Source organism: Poecilia mexicana, unplaced genomic scaffold (assembly GCF_051168715.1).
Source record: "Poecilia mexicana isolate PSO_F unplaced genomic scaffold, ASM5116871v1 scaffold_11, whole genome shotgun sequence".
Taxonomy (NCBI): domain Eukaryota; kingdom Metazoa; phylum Chordata; class Actinopteri; order Cyprinodontiformes; family Poeciliidae; genus Poecilia; species Poecilia mexicana.
The window spans coordinates 7475093-7496326 of NW_028263380.1; the positions used below are offsets into that span (position 1 = coordinate 7475093).

The 21234-nt window shown below is 38.0% G+C and overlaps 4 protein-coding genes across 4 annotated transcripts; all 4 read left to right on the plus strand.

The window, feature by feature from the left end:
• The first annotated feature begins 22 nt into the window (after positions 1 to 22).
• Positions 23 to 3115, plus strand: LOC106923144 (glutathione S-transferase A-like). The gene is made up of 6 exons (XM_014996036.2): positions 23 to 316; positions 1959 to 2024; positions 2116 to 2221; positions 2315 to 2433; positions 2526 to 2611; positions 2715 to 3115. Exons 1-6 carry the CDS (start codon positions 149 to 151, stop codon positions 2845 to 2847), a joined length of 678 nt encoding a protein of 225 aa, XP_014851522.2. The 5' UTR covers positions 23 to 148; the 3' UTR covers positions 2848 to 3115.
• A 1823-nt stretch (positions 3116 to 4938) lies between these two features.
• Positions 4939 to 6832, plus strand: LOC106923143 (glutathione S-transferase A-like). The gene is made up of 6 exons (XM_014996034.2): positions 4939 to 5171; positions 5705 to 5770; positions 5861 to 5966; positions 6065 to 6183; positions 6276 to 6361; positions 6446 to 6832. Exons 1-6 carry the CDS (start codon positions 5004 to 5006, stop codon positions 6576 to 6578), a joined length of 678 nt encoding a protein of 225 aa, XP_014851520.2. The 5' UTR covers positions 4939 to 5003; the 3' UTR covers positions 6579 to 6832.
• Positions 6833 to 7578: 746 nt separating this feature from the next.
• On the plus strand, positions 7579 to 9464 carry LOC106923142 (glutathione S-transferase A-like). Its single transcript, XM_014996033.2, has 6 exons — positions 7579 to 7770; positions 8323 to 8388; positions 8479 to 8584; positions 8683 to 8801; positions 8894 to 8979; positions 9061 to 9464. Exons 1-6 carry the CDS (start codon positions 7603 to 7605, stop codon positions 9191 to 9193), a joined length of 678 nt encoding a protein of 225 aa, XP_014851519.1. The 5' UTR covers positions 7579 to 7602; the 3' UTR covers positions 9194 to 9464.
• Positions 9465 to 10123: 659 nt separating this feature from the next.
• LOC106923139 (glutathione S-transferase A-like) lies at positions 10124 to 21207 on the plus strand. The gene is made up of 6 exons (XM_014996030.2): positions 10124 to 10423; positions 18769 to 18834; positions 18929 to 19034; positions 19147 to 19265; positions 19358 to 19446; positions 20360 to 21207. Exons 1-6 carry the CDS (start codon positions 10256 to 10258, stop codon positions 20490 to 20492), a joined length of 681 nt encoding a protein of 226 aa, XP_014851516.2. The 5' UTR covers positions 10124 to 10255; the 3' UTR covers positions 20493 to 21207.
• The last annotated feature ends 27 nt before the right edge of the window (positions 21208 to 21234 follow it).

The window sequence follows — 21234 nt, forward strand, 5'->3', positions numbered from 1 at the left end:
TTTCTCGTTCTCGTCTTTCACCTGAGTTAGACTTTAACTAATGGGTGGGCCTTTGAGCGCCCAACTTTCAGATAAATTAGAGAGTGGGAGTTGCTCGGTCGCTCTTCACCACGTTTCCCAGACAGAGCGGTGAGGTTCCTGTCTAACTATGGCGAAGTCGATGTATCTGCTGTGGGGGTCCGGATCCCCTCCATGCTGGCGCCTCATGATCACCCTGGAGGAGAAGAAACTACAGGGATATAAACAAAAACTGCTGTCTTTTGAGAAAGAGGAGCATAAATCTAAAGAGGTTTTGGAAATCAACCCCAGAGGACAGGTAGGTGCACACCTAAATACTGCTTGAAAGTTTTTTTTTTGTTTGTTTTTTTTTTCACAATTTAAGCTGGTGCTACGGAGAATTTAGTTTGAAGATGGACTGTTAAATTTCTGCAAGGTAGGGGGCTTGAATGGGGGGTCAAAGTCTACAGTTGTAAAGTTTCCTCTGGTAGCTGATTGCAGGTACAATGACAAAGCAGAATACAAGAGCATGACTTTGAACTTATGTCTTATTCTAAAATAGAACTGATTGCAGCGTGTTGCGATTGTTCCAGTTCACAAAAAGCTGTTTATTTTCACCTGAACATGGTTTCTCTTTAGACTTTTCCTGCAGTGATGTATAGGTGCCTTTAATAATAAATTAGAATGGAGTTACAAATGAAGATTTGTGATGTTTCTGTTCATTTTCTTGATTGTGACTGACTGCTGATGAGAAGCCAAATTCTCCAGAAACAAATCAATATAACCAAAAGCAGTGTTTTGCTTAAAATAATAATAATTAAAAAAGTTGTCCTTTTTAATTGACAGTCCAGTCATGGTCATTTTTCACAGATAGGATCAGCTATAAAAGCTCCCTTGGTAAAGAAGTATATGAATGGGAAGTTGAGTGGAAGAAAATAGTGAGGATTGCAGCTGGAGCTGCTGCATCTACACACAACTGTTCCAACCCAATTGGCTTTAGATCAGAAAAACCAGAAACAATGTCAGCAGTGCTGATCCTGTTTGTTTTGTTTTGTTTTGTTTTGTTATTTTGGTTTTTGTTTCTTAGTTTTTTCACAAGGGAAACAAATGTTTATTTTAATCTTTTTTTATAGCTGCTATAATGTACCAAGGTGATACAAAAACAATTGCAAGCCACTGATTCTGACGGGAAGCATCGCAGGTCGGTTAACTCCTTTACAGTCAGTTTTATAAACCATTATTTTCTCCCCCTGTAAGAAGCAGTGGAAGTGAAAACGTCCCACAGAAACTTGTGAAATTCCGACCTTTTAACACAACCTAAAAACTAGAAGGTGTTGAAACAGCCATGGTGGTCTCACAGCTGATGGTAAACCTTTCCTGTCCGTCACCTGAGACAGGCTGGCTGCTGTTAGAAGCTGGAAAATGCTCAACAGGAAGCAATAAGGCAAAAAATTGCTACTAATAACGGCTCCATATGTGATTTTACAATTAAATGACAGTGTGAACATTATGAATGAAATAATCTGAAAATTAGAATTATATGTTGCTACAAAGAACATCCAAATGTACTGTATTTTTGGTGTATTACGACTTTCTACTAACTAGATGCTAAGTTTACAAGAACAGATCTACACCACATGTGTTGTACATTTTATTTTTGTCTTTAAGAAAGACATATTACTACTTATCTGCCTGGTATATTTTAAGTAAGACCATTGACAAATCTAGTTAGAAGAAAGTCGTAATACACCAAAAATACAGTACATTTGGTTTAATTGGGTCAAATATAGTTCTGCTCTGAGCACTGTCGAACAGTCCAAGTCTGACCGGAGACACTTTTATCATTTTACATTCCAAGTCCTTTAGCACAGCACTTAGCAAAGTGGTTATAAATGTGTGTTTAATCAAATAGCAGTGCCACACGATGAACTGTCATTATGTTGTCAACATCTTCCTACCAGCTTCCTACCTTCAAACATGGAGACGACATAATCAATGAGTCTACTGGAGCGTGTTTATACCTGGAGGTAAAGCATGGTTCATAGTCAATATCATAAATGTATTGTTTGAAAGAGAAGTTCCCATGATTATGTTTGTTTTTGTCTCCTGCTGTAAAAGAATCAGTTCAAGTCTCAGGGCAACAAGCTGATCCCTGACAGTCCTGCAGAACAAGCTCTGATGTACCAACGCATGATGGAGGGTCTCACTCTAATTGAGAAACTAAGTAAGTTCCACTTGTACATGTGCACAGCTAGTATCATACTAGCTTGAAAAATGCTAAGGACAGAAATAATGCCATCAACACTGTTTGTGTCAGACTTGGTTGCCTTCTACGACTTCTACGCCCCTGAAGGAGAGCGCCATGACTCTGCTCTGAAGAGAAACAAGGACAATCTGGTCACTGAGCTTAAACTCTGGGAGAGCTACCTGGAGAACGTAGGTTTGAGCACCGCTCACAGAAAGACACATGGAGAAAGTCACACTTTACGCTGACGACAGTGCTGTTTTTGTTTGTTCTGTGTATCAAGGTGGCTGCAGGCCGCTACCTAGCAGGAGGATTCTCCTTAGCCGATGTTGTCGTCTTTCCAAGCGTTGCTTACGCCTTCCGTTATGGGTATGTAATTAAGTCCGGTGTTTGCTGGGAGACAGATCTTTCTAATCAACATCATGACTTTAAATTTTTTTCATTTTGAATTTTTTTCATTGGTCTTTTTTAGGCTGTCTGTGGAACGATACCCCAAACTGGCCAAATACTACAGCCTTCTGAAGGACAGACCCAGCATCAAAGCTACTTGGCCCCCAAAGTGGTTCCAAATCGAGCAAAGATCTGAAAGCCTGAAGGACATCTGAGCAACGAAAACACTGTCTTCATCTTTTCTTAACATACTGCTTTTTCTGAAATTACGAACTTAATGTAGCATGACTGCTATACCTTGTTCATACAGGTCGATCACGTTTTCTCTACTTGTGGATAATTTATCAGGTCAGATGTGCCGTGCAGGTTTTACTTACAAAGTTGAACTCAGATGAACAAAAAAAGTGGGACTATTGACAATTCATACACTAATTACTAAATGGATGTTATGCTTTGTCACTCAATAAAGACATTTCAAAACGGCTTGTTTGGTCAGTTTGGTTTATTATTTTCTGGTATTAAAATATGTTTGATGATCTGAAAAGCTAAAGTGTGACATATAAGTCAAAACTGTAAGAAATCTGTAACCTGTGAAAAGTGGCTATAGGTACTTTTTGGAGGTGTGGCATAAATTGAGTTTTGGTTAAGAATAGACTAGTAATAGGGAAAATGTCAGGTTTAGGCATAAACATAGTTACTAGAATGAGTAGAAGGCAATAGTGTCTCTGTTTTACTGTTTTACTATAGAAAATATAAGAGAATAACATAATTCACATTTTAAGGCTGCCTTTAGAATCAGTTATTAGCTGATCTCACATATTTTACAACCAAAGCAACATTATGATGGATACCACATGTTTAGCTGCCCTTTGCATCTTACATTAGCCATTAGCATGTGTGGAAAATTATCCGTCCTCCATGCTGAGCTCTTGATGTATGAGGTTGAAGAAGAGTCAGTGAGTTGAATTCATGATTTCTATTTATTAATACCAAACTACAGTTGGTTCATTTCTCATGCTACCTTTAGGAGTTAGCAGGACAAAATGCAACAAGCAACAGCTGGTAACTTCCTTTGTTAGCCTCTGAGGGCGTTCCCTAGTGTGTCATATTCTCTGCCCTTAGCTTTGAAAGCGTTTGCTAACATGTCATTTCCTTTAGCTTTAGCTTTGCAGCTAGCTAGAAGAGGTAAAAAACACAGAATTATTTATTCTCAACACGTTTGTTACTAGTATGAGTAACATTTCCAAAAGACTCCTGAAATTTGCAAATTCCAACAAAAGTGGACACTTTTACGGGATAAAAGAGGTTTGGTATTCTCGCATTGAGCTTTCCTGTTATCTGCTAAATCTCAACTCTCTGTAAATCCCTACATAGAAACAGTTTGCTATCTAGAAGCTTGATACACCTTTTGTGGCTTGTCCAACTTCATTTTAAACATCTTACTGATGGACAGTATCACTGACATTGATGGAGTGGTGGGTAGGGTCGAAGTCTACAGTTTTAACTTTTCCTCCATAAGTTAATTGTAGGTCCAGTGACAAAGCTAAATAAAAGAGTTGACTTTGAACTAATATCTCACCCTAAAACAGAACCGACTGCAGCTTGTGGTTGTTCAAGTAGAGATAAGAAAAGCTGTTTATTTCCATCTGAACGCCAAAACCAATATATTCAGACAATTATTAGTCGTTTGATCCACATTACAGCTAAACTGCTTGTAAATAGTTGATAACAAATTGTGTTCTAAGCACTATTAAACAGTCTAGGTGAGGCAGTGTACTCGTCCCAAATTACACCCCAAACCCTTCAGTAAAGTGCTTTTAAAAGGAGTGACTGAAACGGAGGAGTGTTTGAGCTCAGATGAAGTTTTGTGTGAAGTGTAAAAAACGCTACGATGATGAAACTTGTGGCTGACATGCAGAGCACTCTGCATTAAATGTGCAAATGTCCTTATCAGGTACAACATCTTTAGTGAGGTGGTGTCATGTTTTTCGTAGACACTCGTATTAAGGTCTGAGAAAAAGGAGGAGTTTCTGAGGATTGTAGTTGTAAAGAAAAGCCGTGAGGAAATGAGTCCGTTATAGAAATCTTTGTTTTTTTTAAATGATGGAGTGAGGAAGTGTTTGGACACGAAGGAGCGCCAGCGCACACTTTCACGTGAAATGGTGTGTTAAACACATTCAGCAAAAAAAAAAAGAAAAAAGAAAAAAGCAAATGACTGTTCACCTCCTTCTTAGCTCTTTCATCACTGAATGAGGCATTAACAAAAGGGCGTGGCCCTGAACACCCGGTTTTTGATAAATTAGAGAGCGGGAGTTGCTCAGCCACTCTTCACCACGTTTCCCAGACAGAGCGGTGAGATTCCTGTCTAACTATGGCGAAGTCGATGCATCTGCTGTGGGGGTCCGGATCCGCTCCCTGCTGGCGCCTCATGATCACCCTGGAGGAGAAGAAACTACAGGGATACCAACAAAAACTGCTGTCTTTTGAGAAAATGGAGCATAAATCTAAAGAGGTTTTGGAAATCAACCCCAGAGGACAGGTAGGTGCACACCTAAATAATGACAGGATTATTTATTTATTTCTATTTCTCAAAATTTTAGCTGACACCACTGAGAATTTTGCTTCCATACTTTTTCAGATGGACTATTACTATAGGATCCATAAATTTCTGCATAGAAACTCAAATCTCAACCTAAACTAAAACTGGTTGCGATTGTTCAAGTAGAGACAGGAAAAGTTGTTCATTTTCATCAGAATGAAAAAGCAAAAATATTAAGTCTAATATAAATCATTAATCATTAGGTCAACATTAGAGATAAATTGCTTCATTTTTCCCTTGTTGATTACAAAATGTGCTCTGACCTCTGAAACACTGTCCTGGTCAGACCGGGGACAGTTGTACCAGGCTACACCACAACTCCTTTATTTATTTATTTTTTTACAAATATATTGTGTTGAAGAAATAAGTACTTCATAATTACAAATCTGATGATAATATTCTGCATTTAATCAAGTAGCAATGTCTCAAGATGAACGTTGGAAGCTAACATCATGTTAACATCTTCCTACCAGCTTCCTACCTTCAAACATGGAGAGAATATAATCAATGAGTCTGTTGGAGCGTGTTTGTACCTGGAGGTAAAGCATGGTGCACATTGAATGTCATGCATGTACTGTTTGACGATAAATTTCATATGATTTTATTGTTTTTGTCTCCTGCGGTAAAAGAATCAGTTCAAGTGTCAGGGCAACAAGCTGATCCCTGACAGTCCTGCAGAACAAGCTCTGATGTACCAACGCATGATGGAGGGTCTTTCCTTTCTTGAGAAAATGGGTACGTTTCAGTCAAGCATGTGCACTTGGACAACCGTGTTAGCTCGAACAATGATCAGGACAGAAACAGTAATATTAACGCTGGTTCATCTGTCTTAGAATCTTTTGCCTTCTACGACTTCTTCATCCCTGAAGGAGAGCGCCATGACTCTGCTCTGAAGAGAAACAAGGACAATCTGGTCACTGAGCTTAAACTCTGGGAGAGCTACCTGGAGAACGTAGGTTTGAGCACCGCTCACAGAAAGACACGTGGAGAAAGTCACACATTACGCTGACGACAGTGCTGTTTTTGTTTGTTCTGTGTATCAAGGTGGCTGCAGGCCGCTACCTAGCAGGAGGATTCTCCTTAGCCGATGTTGTCGTCTTTCCAAACGTTGCCTTCGCCTTCGCTTATGGGTATGTAACTAAGCTTGGCATTTGCTGGAAGACAGATCTTTCTTATCAACATCATGACTCTGAGTTGTTTTGTTTCCTTTTTAGCCTGTCTCCAGAACGATACCCTAAACTGGCCAAGTACTACAACCTTCTGAAGGACAGACCCAGCATCAAAGCTACTTGGCCCCCAAAGTGGTTCCTAATCGAGCTAAAATCTGAATGCCTGAAGGACATCTGAAGACAGCTGAAAATACTGTCTTGTTTTTTGCAATTACACATTTAATGAAATATAATTAGTATAATTTGCTAGATCACCACATTTTCTCATTTTCTGGATAATGTATTAGGCTAGATGTATGAGTTTGCCATGTAAAGTTGAAATCAGATGATCAAAAAATGTGACTAGTCACAGTTCATTTATTAATAACTAAATTGACATCATGTTTTGTGTGACTTGGCTACCCCTCAATAAATAAATATTTTTCCAACATAGTTTATTATTGTTGTCTGTCTTTAAAATATATTTAAAAAATGTGACAAAATAGCAAAAGTGGAAGATAACAGGGCCAGTGATTTTTCCTTGTGCTTCACACATGTGGTACTTGTGTGAGACCAGGAAAAATTTGGATTACATATTGATTAATTTCTAATTTTCAAAAAAAGTAGCCACAAATGGTCAAAAACCACGACAATCCAAGATTGCCAAACTTTAGTAAATCCAAAGACAATTTAAGCTCTATGCAGAAAACTTAGAATGCATCTTTGTTGCAAAAATAAGAACTACAGTGCAGAATTATACTGTGAAACAATTAAAAGTATGTTTCATTTATCTATAACAACGACAAACGGTTGAAATATTGGCGTAACTGTAAATACTGTGGAAAATCCACTTCTACATCTTATTTTGCTTTTTACTAGTATTTATTTTAGCTATATAGAATAAACCATGGTGTACCTCAGAGAAGCTTTGACAATGGAGGTCAAAGCCATTTGTAAAAGTCAGATTGTATGAAGGTATTTTCACTAAAATCTTCCATACCTGTCAGGCAGATTCTAACAGAGGATAGTTTGCATATATTTTTAAACACATTCTGCAATAAAAAGCAAATGAACGTTCACCTTCTTTTTCTCGTTCTCTTCTTTCACCTGAGTTGGACATTAACTAATGGGTGGGCCTTTGAGTGCCCAACTTTTTGATAAATTAGAGAGTGGGAGTTGCTCAGCCACTCTTCACCACAGAGCGGTGAGATTCCTGTCTAACTATGGCGAAGTCGATGTATCTGCTGTGGGGGTCCGGATCCCCTCCATGCTGGCGCCTCATGATCACCCTGGAGGAGAAGAAACTACAGGGATACAAGCAAAAACTGCTGTCTTTTGAGAAAGAGGAGCATAAATCTAAAGAGGTTTTGGAAATCAACCCCAGAGGACAGGTAGGTGCACACCTAAATACTGCTTGTTATAATTTTGTACATGATTTGAGCTGACACCACTGAGAATTTTGCTTCCATACCTTTTCATTTAGTGCAAAGTGGACAAATTGCGCCAAATAGAGGATCCATAAATTTCTGCATAGAAACTCAAATCTCAACCTAAACTAAAACTGGTTGTGATTGTTCAAGTAGAGACAGGAAAAGTTGTTCATTTCCATCAGTAAGAAAAGGCAAAAATATTAAGTCTAATATAAATCATTAATCATTAGGTCAACATTAGAGTTAAATTGCTTCATTTTTCCCTTGTTGATTACAAAATGTGCTCTGACCTCTGAAACACTGTCCTGGTCAGACCGGGGACAGTTGTACCAGGCTACACCACAACTCCATTAGCACAGCACTTAGCACAGTTTTTATTTTACAAATATATTGTGTTGAAGAAACAAGTACTTCATAATTACAAGTCTGATGATAATATTCTGCATTTAATCAAGTAGCAATGTCTCAAGATGAACGTTGCAAGCTAACATCATGTTAACATCTTCCTACCAGCTTCCTACCTTCAAACATGGAGAGAATATAATCAATGAGTCTGTTGGAGCGTGTTTGTACCTGGAGGTAAAGCATGGTGCACATTGAATAAAGTACATGTATTGTTTGAAAGTAAAGTTCTTATGATTTTATTGTTTTTGTCTCCTGCGGTAAAAGAATCAGTTCAAGTCTCAGGGCAACAAGCTGATCCCTGACAGTCCTGCAGAACAAGCTCTGATGTACCAACGCATGATGGAGGGTCTTTTCTTTCTTGAGAAAATGGGTACGTTTCAGTCAAGCATGTGCACTTGGACAACCGTGTTAGCTCGAACAATGATCAGGACAGAAACAGTAATATTAACGCTGATCCATCTGTCTTAGAATTTTTTGTCTTCTACGACTTCTACGCCCCTGAAGGAGAGCGCCATGACTCTGCTCTGAAGAGACACAAGGACAATCTGGTCACTGAGCTTAAACTCTGGGAGAGCTACCTGGAGAACGTAGGTTTGAGCACCGCTCACAGAAAGACATGTGGAGAAAGTCACACGTTACGCTGACGACAGTGCTGTTTTCGTTTGTTCTGTGTATCAAGGTGGCTGCAGACCGCTACCTAGCAGGAGGATTCTCCTTAGCCGATGTTGTCTTCTTTCCAAGCATTGCTTGTACCTTCGCTTATGGGTAAGTAACTAAACTTGGTATTTGCTGGAAGACAGATTTTTCTCAACATCATGACTCTGAGTTGTTTTGTTTCCTTTTTAGCCTGTCTCCAGAACGATACCCTAAACTGGCCAAATACTACAACCTTCTGAAGGACAGACCCAGCATCAAAGCTACTTGGCCCCCAAAGTGGTTCCAATTCGAACAAAGATCTGAAAGCCTGAAGGAGATTTGAACACCAAACACCGATAAGGTCTTCTTTTCTAAATGATTTTTTTTCAATAATAAACTTGATGAAATATAATTACTATAGTTTGTTCACATAGGTAGATCACCACATGTTTTCTCATTTGTGGACAATGTATTAGGTTAAATGTGTGAGAGTGGACTATGAGGTTGAACTCAGATGATTATAAAATGTGACTAATCATTTCTTAATAACTAAATTGATGCCATGTTTTATATGACTTGTCTAGTCTTCAATAAATAAAGTTCCCCCCCCCCAACATAGTTTATTAATGTTGTCTGCTATTAAAATACATTTGAGCATCAAAAAATATGACAAAACAGCAAAAGATATATGAGAAGATAAGATATATGAGGTACTTGGAAAAGCTGGATTAGATATAGATTAATTCCTTAAAAAACAGCCATAAATATTCCATTAGGACAACAAAGCCAACATTGCTAAACTTTAGTGAATCCAAAGATGATTTACACACTGTGCAGAAAACTTATAATGCATCTTTGTTGCCACGTTTGCAAAAATAACTACTATGGTTCAGAATTATAGTATGAAACAATCCAAAGTACGTGTTTCAATTTTCAGTTAATACAGAAGAATTGGAAAAAGTGAAAATTCAAAGCAAGCATGTGGTCATTTTATGCATGCTGTGGTATTTGATTAGATTTTCTTTTTGTCTTTAACTTATTTTATTTATTTTCAATGCCCCAAGATGGCACATAATATCTATTATTTCAAGGAGTGTTCCAGTTGCCTTGTTTGAGTACTGTGGGACAGGGCAGGCAGAACAGGTCTTGTTTTGTGGTGTGACTGTTTGTCCTCATCTCGTACTGCTCCGACTCCCAACACGGCCTGAACGCAGCATTGACCTCTGGGGATGCAGTTACCTCTCTGTGCCACTGGGTGGCAACAGAAATGCACTTTTCCCCCCTCACCCGTGAGCGTAAAAATCGAAGACAGAAGAAGAATTCCACCTCAGTGCGTGTGGTGCACAGGCAGACTGCTGCTAAAGCTTGTCGAAAGCGTGACTTTGAAGCTCTTGAACCTGAAATCATGGCCCAGGACATGACTCTGCTGTGGGGCTCCGGCTCGCCTCCCTGCTGGAGAGTCATGATCGCCCTGGAGGAGAAGAAGCTGCAGGGCTACAACAGCGTACTGCTGTCCTTCGACAAAATGGAGCACAAGTCCCAACAAGTGCTCGATATTAATCCCAGGGGGCAGGTAGGTTGAAGTTTCTGCAAAGTAATCCTGCACTGAAACAGATATTTGCAGACTAATGTTCCCGAATCACTCTGCCTTGATTGCATTAAAATAAAAATAATAATAATAATAAAAAAGCCGAACCACTCATCTCCAGTGCTTTGGTTTTAAAGTAAAAGTCCGGGATAAAAATCTAAGGATGTGATTATTTGATTAGTTACAGGACTGTGTTAGTCACACCCAGCTGCATTAAATTTACTAGAGCATTTAAACGCCTCCTTTTAGCTCAGCTGCATGTCAGGCCTCTTGCATAATAACGGTTCTGATTGTTTCATAACCCTGAATAAAGGACCGCAGTGAAGTTAGTTTCAAGTTGGATATTCGATATTCGAGCTCCGCGGAGTGAGCGGCGTTTACCTCAAGGTTGATCCGATTTATGAACGCTAATGTCGGCCAGCGGTTCTCCACCGCTCCCGGCCCGAGCTCCGCGGAGTAACCGACGTTTAGCTGAAAGTTGATCCGATTTCGGAACGCTACTCTCGGCCAGCGGTTCTCTATCGCTCCCGGCCGCAGCGCCCGAAGGTTCACTTAGGGACTATCAACAAATTACTGAACCTAACATTCCTGTCAAAGAAATATAATGTTTTCTTCAATAGCTTCCAGGTCATTTGACCTAATGACTCAAAATCACTTTGAAATAATTATACTAGTCTCTTTAGATGAGGCACAGACATTTGATTTCCATTTTAAATCATTTTCCATTTTTTAGGAATTTTTTTCATCAAAATTGAGGGTTTTTCTTCAATAGCTTCCAGGTCATGTGACCTATTGACTCAAAATCACTTTGAAATAATTCTACTAGTCTCTTTAGATGAGGCACAGTCATTTGTTTTCCATTTTAAATCATTTTCCATTTTTAATTAATTTTTTTCATCAAAATTGAGGGTTTTTCTTCAATAGCTCCCAGGTCATGTGACCTAATGACTCAAAATCACTTTGAAATAATTATAATAGTCCCTATAGATGAGGCACAGACATTTGATTTCCATTTTAAATCATTTTCCATTTTTAATAAATTTTTTTCATCAAAATTGAGGGTTTTTCTTCAATAGCTTCCAGGTCATGTGACCTAATGACTCAAAATCACTTTGAAATAATTCTACTAGTCTCTTTAGATGAGGCACAGTCATTTCTTTTCCATTTTAAATAATTTTCCATTTTTAATTAATTTTTTTCATCAAAATTGAGTGTTTTTCTTCAATAGCTTCCAGGTCATGTGACCTAATGACTCAAAATCACTTTGAAATAATTATACTAGTCCCTTTAATTGAGGCACAGACATTTGATTTCCATTTTAAATCATTTTCCATTTTTTATGAATTTTTTTCGTCAAAATTGAGGGTTTTTCTTCAATAGCTTCCAGGTCATGTGACCTAATGACTCAAAATCACTTTGAAATAATTATACTAGTCCCTTTAATTGAGGCACAGACATTTGATTTCCATTTTAAATAATTTTCCATTTTTAATTAATTTTTTTCATCAAAATTGAGGGTTTTTCTTCAATAGCTTCCAGGTCATGTGACCTATTGACTCAAAATCACTTTGAAATAATTATAATAGTCCCTATAGATGAGGCACAGACATTTGTTTTCCATTTTTAGCCATTTTCCATTTTTAATTAATTTTTTTCATCAAAATTGAGGGTTTTTCTTCAATAGCTTCCAGGTCATGTGACCTAATGACTCAAAATCACTTTGAAATAATTATAATAGTCCCTATAGATGAGGCACAGACATTTGTTTTCCATTTTAAATCATTTTCCATTTTTTAGGAATTTTTTTCATCAAAATTGAGGATTTTTCTTCAATAGCTTTCAGGTCATGTGACCTATTGACTCAAAATCACTTTGAAATAATTATACTAGTCTCTTTAGATGAGGCACAGACATTTGATTTCCATTTTAAATCATTTTCCATTTTTTAGGAATTTTTTTCATCAAAATTGAGGGTTTTTCTTCAATAGCTTCCAGGTCATGTGACCTATTGACTCAAAATCACTTTGAAATAATTATACTAGTCCCTTTAATTGAGGCACAGACATTTGATTTCCATTTTAAATCATTTTCCATTTTTTATGAATTTTTTTCGTCAAAATTGAGGGTTTTTCTTCAATAGCTTCCAGGTCATGTGACCTAATGACTCAAAATCACTTTGAAATAATTATAATAGTCCCTATAGATGAGGCACAGACATTTGTTTTCCATTTTAACTTTTTTACATTTTTTTAGCAATTTGTTTTGTCAATATTTAGTATTTTAATTCAATAGCTTCCAGGTATTGTGACCTATTGACCCAGAACCAGTTTGAAATTGTTCTTTTATCCTGTATAGATGAGGCACAGTCATTTGTTTCCTATTTTAACATTTTTTTTATGTTTTAGCAATTTCATTTGTCAAAATTGAGTATGTTTTTGCAATAGCTTTCAAGACATGTGTTCTATTGATTCAAAACCACTTTGAAATCGTTGTACTAATCATTAGAGATGAGGCACCCTCATTTTTCCCCATTTTAGATCTTTATCCATTTTTTACATCATTTAAATTTACAAATTAAAAAATATGATTGGTGTTTAATATCTTAAATTTCATGTGACCAACTGAAAAGGAATAAAAAGGGCTAAATGGAATAAAAATGAGTTTGCACCACCTATCCTGTCTAGTAGAATAATTTCACATTGATTTTGAGTTAATAAGACCCAATTAACTTATGGGTCTTATGACCCATAAGCTATTGAAGAAAAATCAATCAATCATCTTCCCCTTGTCTGCAGTCAGGTTGCGGGGTCAGCAGAGGCCCAGACTTCCGTCTCCCCAGCCACTTGTTCCAGCTCCTCCAGGGGAATCCCTGGAGGAGCTGGAACGCTCGTCCACGCTGGAGAAACATCGTCCCTCCAGCGTGTCCTGGGTCTCCCCGGGGCCTCCTCCTGGTGGGACGTGCCCAAAAGACCTCACTAGGGAGGTGTCAAGGAAGCATCCTAATCTGATGCCTGACCCACCTCAAGCTGGCTCCTCTCGAAGTGAAAAATCAGCAGCTCTACTCTCAGTCCCTCCTGGATGACTGAGCTTCTCATCCTATCACTAAGGGAGAGCCCAGACACCTTATGGAAAAAACTAATTTTGGCCGTTAGTTTGTGATTTTGTTCTTTCAGTCAATACCTTTAAGCCTATGCCATAGATGAAGGTAGGGACATAGATCGACTGGCAAATCGAGACCTTTGCTTTTCGATCCAGCTCTCTTCACCACGACAGATCGGCATAGCGACCACTTTACTGCACCAATCCTTCTATTGATCTCCTGTCCATTTTGCCCTCATTCTTGATGTTATGGATTCTGTATTTTCCTCCATCTCTTTTACCCTCTTAACACGCTGCAGCATACATAACCATGTTTATAAGTGACTGCTGACATGTAAACAGACTGAAACTGATTAGAGTACCGTTTAGGGAGGGTCCAGATTGCAGAGATGAATAAAAAGCTAAACTTGCTACAATCTTTGCCTCACTTGGCCCAACGCTGGACGGTGATTATAACATATGAAGCATGAAGTTCAATTTGGATGATAAGTATGGCTTGTGGAACTGGATCATCTTTTAGCATTAAAGTTTGTTTTTATATATAACCAAATCTCATTATTTCTCAAGGTCATTTACGATGAGTGGTTCTGGTCGGGTCCTGAAACTGGTTAATGGACATGGGTGGAGAACAGAGACAGAAATGAATGAACTCCAACAGTGAACAAGATCCTAAGATGTTTAAACGCCTCCACTTGGGTCAGGACAATCTTCCCTGACCCAAATAAGGCGCTCTACCCTTTTCCATGACCATGGCCTTGGATCTGGAGGTACTGATCCTCCTCATCTGCATCCTGCTCCAGTAAAGCTGTAGATCACGACCTGATGAAGCCAGTAGGGCCACATCATCTGCCAAAAGCAGAGGTGTGATCCCAAGGCCACCAAAATGGATCCCTTCAGAACCCCAGTTGTGCAGAACGTGGCCTCGGACAGAAAACACCCAAATCCAAAAATCTAATCAAATTTTATTTATATATCACATTTCAACAACAAGGCATTTCAAAGAGCTTTACACCATAAAAACACAAAAATACAAAGTCATAGAAACACAGCCAACAACTGAAACATTACATTATCTCACTACATATCAGATTGTTTATTAATGTTCCATTAATTAGTGCATGGCTCTCATCTCGGGTCATGCGATGAGATGAGACTATTTCTAGTCAGAACCTCTCAACCTCACACACCAGCTCAGGCTCCCACCAGAGAGGTGATGCCCATGAAAAGTCTACCACCCAGGGTCAGATGGCCAAGGGCCCCTCCCTCGGCCTTCTAACATCCCACATTGCACCCAGCCCTTCTAGCCCACAGTTGGTGAGCCCATGGGAAGGTGAATCCACTGTGGGCTGAGCCTGGCCAGACTCCATGTGTTTTAGCACCAGATGCTGCCACGGAGCACCAACTCCAGGCCCGGCTCCAGGGTGGAGCCCTGGTGACCTGCGTCCAGGTGAGGGGACACTGTATCCATTGATTGTGCTCTTTATAAAGGGTCTTTGGGCTGCTCTTTGTCTGGTTCATCACCTCTAGCATTGGGTGACCCTACAAGGGGTATGAAGCCCCTGACAGCATAACTCCTAGAGTCACTTCAACACTCAAACACTTTCATCATGATAAGGTGGCAGCCTATGGAGGTGAAGAGAAAATAGGAAATATATATTTTAAATATAAAATTGCCTAAAAAATAATAAAATGGGTCAAAATGAATTAAAAATGAGCGTACCTCATTGCTCCAGTCTACTAAAACAATTTCACACTGATTTAGAGTAATTGGGTGAAAGTTTAGTGAGAACTCCTGCTCGGGTTCTCACTAAAACCAGGAACATAGATCACATAACACCAGTATTAAAGTCCCTACAATGACTCCCTGTAGCTCATAGACTAGAATAGAAAAATACTGCTGTTAGTTTATAAATCACTGAAAGGTTTAGTACCACAATACATTAAAGATCTGCTGTTGTATCAATCTTCCAGACCCCTCAGGTCTTCTGGTTCTGGTTCTGCTCTGCATCCAGAACCAGAACCAAACGAGGAGAAGCAGCATTCAGTTTCTATGCACCACAAATTTGGAACAAGCTTCCAGAAAACTGTAAAACAGCTGAAACACTGAGAGCCTTTAAATCTCGACTAAAAACCCAGCTGTTTAGAGCTGTATTTAAAACGTAATCAATTACGAATTTAATGACAGCTCTTAACTTAATGTAATGTTTTGATTGTTGATTCTATGTTGCATGACTCTGTGTTTTCATGTTTTTATTATATAAAGCACTTTGAAATGCCTTGCTGCTGAAATGTGCTGTACAAATAAAATTGGATTGACTGATTGATGACATAGAAGCTAATATAAAAATACCTACAAATTATAAAAAGGACTCAAATCGAATATAAATGTCTGTGCCTCATCTATAGGAACTATTATAATTATTTCAAAGTGATTTTGAGTCATTAGGTCACATGACCTGGAAGCTATTGAAGAAAAACCCTCAATTTTGATGAAAAAAATTAATTAAAAATGGAAAATTATTTAAAATGGAAATCAAATGTCTGTGCCTCAATTAAAGGGACTAGTAGAATTATTTCAAAGTGATTTTGAGTCATTAGGTCACATGACCTGGAAGCTATTGAAGAAAAACCCTCAATTTTGATGAAAAAAATTCATAAAAAATGGAAAATGATTTAAAATGGAAATCAAATGACTGTGCCTCATCTAAAGAGACTAGTAGAATTATTTCAAAGTGATTTTGAGTCATTAGGTCACATGACCTGGAAGCTATTGAAGAAAAACCCTCAATTTTGATGAAAAAAATTAATTAAAAATGGAAAATTATTTAAAATGGAAATCAAATGTCTGTGCCTCAATTAAAGGGACTAGTATAATTATTTCAAAGTGATTTTGTGTCATTAGGTCACATGACCTGGAAGCTATTGAAGAAAAACCCTCAATTTTGATGAAAAAAATTAATTAAAAATGGAAAATGATTTAAAATGGAAAACAAATGACTGTGCCTCATCTAAAGGGACTAGTAGAATTATTTCAAAGTGATTTTGAGTCATTAGGTCACATGACCTGGAAGCTATTGAAGAAAAACCCTCAATTTTGATGAAAAAAATTAATTAAAAATGGAAAATGATTTAAAATGGAAATCAAATGTCTGTGCCTCAATTAAAGGGACTAGTATAATTATTTCAAAGTGATTTTGAGTCATTAGGTCACATGACCTGGAAGCTATTGAAGAAAAACCCTCAATTTTGATGAAAAAAATTAATTAAAAATGGAAAATGATTTAAAATGGAAAACAAATGTCTGTGCCTCATCTATAGGGACTATTATAATTATTTCAAAGTGATTTTGAGTAATTAGGTCACATGACCTGGAAGCTATTGAATAAAAACCCTCAATTTTGATGAAAAAAATTAATTAAAAATGGAAAATTGTTTAAAATGGAAATCAAATGTCTGTGCCTCAATTAAAGGGACTAGTATAATTATTTCAAAGTGATTTTGAGTCATTAGGTCACATGACCTGGAAGCTATTGAAGAAAAACCCTCAATTTTGATGAAAAAAATTCATAAAAAATGGAAAATGATTTAAAATGGAAATCAAATGACTGTGCCTCATCTAAAGAGACTAGTATAATTATTTCAAAGTGATTTTGAGTCATTAGGTCACATGACCTGGAAGCTATTGAAGAAAAACACTCAATTTTGATGAAAAAAATTCATTAAAAATGGAAAATGATTTAAAATGGAAAACAAATGTCTGTGCCTCATCTATAGGGACTATTATAATTATTTCAAAGTGATTTTGAGTCATTAGGTCACATGACCTGGAAGCTATTGAATAAAAACCCTCAATTTTGATGAAAAAAATTAATTAAAAATGGAAAATTATTTAAAATGGAAATCAAATGTCTGTGCCTCAATTAAAGGGACTAGTATAATTATTTCAAAGTGATTTTGAGTCATTAGGTCACATGACCTGGAAGCTATTGAAGAAAAACCCTCAATTTTGATGAAAAAAATTAATTAAAAATGGAAAATTATTTAAAATGGAAATCAAATGTCTGTGCCTCAATTAAAGGGACTAGTATAATTATTTCAAAGTGATTTTGAGTCATTAGGTCAAATGACCTGGAAGCTATTGAAGAAAACATTATATTTCTTTGACAGGAATGTTAGGTTCAGTAATTTGTTGATAGTCCCTAAGTGAACCTTCGGGCGCTGCGGCCGGGAGCGATAGAGAACCGCTGGCCGAGAGTAGCGTTCCGAAATCGTATCAACCTTGAGGTAAACGCCGCTCACTCCGCGGAGCTCGAATATCGAATATCCAACTTGAAACTAACTTCACTGCGGTGAATAAAGGCCTGTCTGCCACTTCAGCCAAGTCGCACACAGTTCACCCACTTAATAGCAGTGAATCCTCAGCTTGGATATAGTTTTTCTTTTATACCGTAATATTCACAAGTAAATTTTACACATTACAGAACAACTTGTTGCAGGAAAGGCTTATAATGTTTTAAGTTAGTCAAATTTCCAAAAGAACTTGTCAGAAAAGGTTTCAGTAGAACCGATTAAACTTTTCAAGTGGTTCCATTGTATATAGAAATTAAGAAATGTGCAGAATCCTTTATTTTCTGTTGCTTTAGAAGTGTGCATAAAGCTTTCTAATAATCCTCTTTTTTACACAACAGAGACTATTGGTGTGTAATGTGAAGAAATTCAGTTTGAATACTTTCTCAAAAGCACACCTAGGAACTACATTATGAAATAATGTTTTGTTTCAAGCCCTAACGATCATTGTAAGCTTTTATTTTTTTTCAACTTGCTTTATACAATGGCACTGTGTTTATAATTGCAACAAAATAAGAATGGCTTAAGAAAAACTTCAATGGTGCAGTCAAAGTCCAAACTAAGGCTGAAATGATTAACTGAATTAATTGATTATTGAAATAATCTAAAAAAATTCAGGAACGAATTAATCATTAACTGGAGTGCACAGACTAAAAAAAAAGCCATCTGCTGAAAGAACACACTCAGAGCAGTAATTAAACAAAAACTGTACAAAATTTTTAAAAAATGCTTTAAATATAAATAAACTTTTTCTGTAAATATGTTCAACCCATAACCCTTCAAGTAAGATAAGTGTAGCTGCACCTCGCTCAAATTCTGTGAAAAGCAAACAGTTGTAATCCTTCTATTTTCTTTTCTCGTGTTATTTCTTTATTTTCCTCCAGGTTCCATCATTCAAACACGGAGATATTATTGTTAATGAATCCTATGCAGCCTGCTTTTACCTCGAGGTGAGGAAGCCAGTCTGCAAGCAGCAATCTACACAATTACATGCGACGAGGGGAGAAAAAATAAAATAAAAATCACGATTATTTTGTTTTGCAGAGTCGCTTTAAATCCCAGGGAACCAAGCTGATCCCAGACGGACCCGAGGAGCAAGCGCTGATGTACCAGCGGATGTTTGAGGGCCTCTCGCTCTACGATAAACTGGGTAGGATGAACATCAGTCGGGGTCGTTCCGTAGAAGTGGGCAAACGCTCGTTACGGACGTGGTCACGAGCCCGTCTAACGGATCAAAACCCGCTAATTTCTCCTCCTTCCAGGTGCGGTCATCTTCTACGACTACTACGTTCCCGAAGGGGAGCGGCTGGAGTCGGCTCTGAAGAGAAACAAGGAGACCCTGGTCACTGAGCTCAAACTCTGGGAGGGTTACCTGGAGAAGGTCTGGGGAACGACTCAACCAACGTAAAGCAGCTAAACGAGTTCTGCTGCTCTCTAACTGGCTCTTTGTTCTCTCCACTCCTCCTTCTGTAGCTGGGCTCCGGTTCTTACCTGGCAGGAAAGGCTTTCACAATGACAGACGTGGTTGTTTTTCCAACTGTTGCTACTGCCTTCAGATTTGGGTAAGAACAAGCAACATTCCTTCTTTTGTTCTCCGTTTTTTTTTTTTTTTTTTTTTTTTTTTCCCTAGCTTGTAAACTTCAGTTATGACTCTAGGGCTGCGGTAAACGATGATTTTAGTAAATTATTGATTTTATGCTGACGATTGAGTTATCAAATAAAAAATCTGATCAAGTTAAATATTGGTAAATGCTGTCATAACAGCAGAGTTGATATCTGATATAAATATTGGCCCAAAATCCTAACTTACTTTTCTGTTGCAAGATCCCGCCCCCAGCTCGCTCCTGGAGGGAGAAAAACTGCTCAACAACGATGACTACCATTGGTTTTAGTTGTCAACATGTTGCACTAACTCTTAAATGTACACATAACACATGAAGGAAAAAGGGACGCAGTGCCTTGCTACTAGTTTTCAAACTACGACAACTAGATAACAGATATAATAAATAATATATTTATTATAACAAAAAATAGCAAGGGAGGGAGAATTAACTATGCTAACTTGACTATGACAACATTGACATGTAGATGTGCTGTGGAATTTGGTGTTTCGGTTCAGTTAAAAAAAAGGTCAGTAGAGCAGGTGTTTAAATTAGCTAATCTGCCACCGCAGCAATCGGTTATTAATAATCGCAAAATAAACATCAGGCCTGACAACATAATACTGTAACGGATTGAATGTTCTGAACTTCGTGTGGGAAATGTTTGGGCGTTTCTTGTTGTTGAACCCTGATGCATTTCTGGCGTTGTCAGTTAGTTGTTATAGCAACGAATCTCTTTGCCCTGCAGCCTTGTGTGCATGTGTCAAACTTCACTTTTTACGACGACCTTGACACAAAAATTTAAATTAAATAAAAATCAAATGAAAATAATACGACTCAATGTTTTTCTCGTCTCTCTCCGTTTGATCTGCAGGCTCTCTGCTGAGCGTTACCCCAAACTGGGAGCGTACCACGCTCTGATGAAGGAGAGGCCCAGCATCAAGGCCAGCTGGCCTCCTCATTGGCTGGAGAACCCCAAGGGACAAGACACCCTGAAGGACATCTGAGCCGGACCGGGTCCGGTCACACACAAGAAGCCTTGTAGTTCAGCTGTAAATCAGATCCTCTGGTAATCAACAATGACTAACACAAGAGTCAGATTTTGTTTTCTGAAAGGTCAAAAAGTTTCAAAGATGGCGTCTTCTGAACTGTTGTTTTTTTCGACAGAAGATGATTTTAGTTTCTGCTCAGGATGCTGGTGCCGTTTGTTGATCTCCTTCCACTAAAGCTGCATCTCTAACAATCTGTTCTCACTTCTGCATAGAAAAAAACGTGTAGCCAAGTGTCTAACAGTTTCCTTCTTCCCACAAGTTAGTTCTGCTTCAAGTTTTCTACACAACAACTAGAGGCTAGAGGCTAGCCAAAGAAATGTTGCACTATAAAAAAACATTGGGGCCATGATTGTGGAATAGGTCAAATAAAGTCGGTGTGTTTAAAGGCGTTCAAAGTATGACTACAAGAGATAAAAATGTCCTGTTGCAGAAGATCCATGTTATCAGGTTTTATCATTTGAAAATCATTGTCAGAAACTGGTTTGCACTTCCCAAAGGTGGCTCGAATGTCACATGCTGCAATGACTTTGCATAAATCAGTCCTTTAAAAATTGCGTCCTTTGCATAATTTTGCATTTCATGTCCAGCTCTCAGACCATCTGAGACCCAGCTGTGTGCTGTATGTAGGTCAGTGTTTATCTCATTAAAATGTGAGTGTGTGTCGCCTCCATTGAACGAGTCTTTTCTCACTGTAAAA

Coding starts and splice junctions, on each gene's coding strand:
- LOC106923144 (XM_014996036.2), top strand. CDS start 149: ATGGCGAAGTCGATGTATCTGCTGTGGGGGTCCGGATCCCCTCCATGC. Junction 2,025..2,115: donor GAGCGTGTTTATACCTGGAG/GTAAAGCATGGT, acceptor CTGCTGTAAAAG/AATCAGTTCAAGTCTCAGGG. Junction 2,612..2,714: donor GCTTACGCCTTCCGTTATGG/GTATGTAATTAA, acceptor GGTCTTTTTTAG/GCTGTCTGTGGAACGATACC.
- LOC106923143 (XM_014996034.2), top strand. CDS start 5,004: ATGGCGAAGTCGATGCATCTGCTGTGGGGGTCCGGATCCGCTCCCTGC. Junction 5,771..5,860: donor GAGCGTGTTTGTACCTGGAG/GTAAAGCATGGT, acceptor CTGCGGTAAAAG/AATCAGTTCAAGTGTCAGGG. Junction 6,362..6,445: donor GCCTTCGCCTTCGCTTATGG/GTATGTAACTAA, acceptor TTTCCTTTTTAG/CCTGTCTCCAGAACGATACC.
- LOC106923142 (XM_014996033.2), top strand. CDS start 7,603: ATGGCGAAGTCGATGTATCTGCTGTGGGGGTCCGGATCCCCTCCATGC. Junction 8,389..8,478: donor GAGCGTGTTTGTACCTGGAG/GTAAAGCATGGT, acceptor CTGCGGTAAAAG/AATCAGTTCAAGTCTCAGGG. Junction 8,585..8,682: donor TTTCTTTCTTGAGAAAATGG/GTACGTTTCAGT, acceptor CATCTGTCTTAG/AATTTTTTGTCTTCTACGAC.
- LOC106923139 (XM_014996030.2), top strand. CDS start 10,256: ATGGCCCAGGACATGACTCTGCTGTGGGGCTCCGGCTCGCCTCCCTGC. Junction 10,424..18,768: donor ATATTAATCCCAGGGGGCAG/GTAGGTTGAAGT, acceptor ATTTTCCTCCAG/GTTCCATCATTCAAACACGG. Junction 18,835..18,928: donor CAGCCTGCTTTTACCTCGAG/GTGAGGAAGCCA, acceptor TTTGTTTTGCAG/AGTCGCTTTAAATCCCAGGG.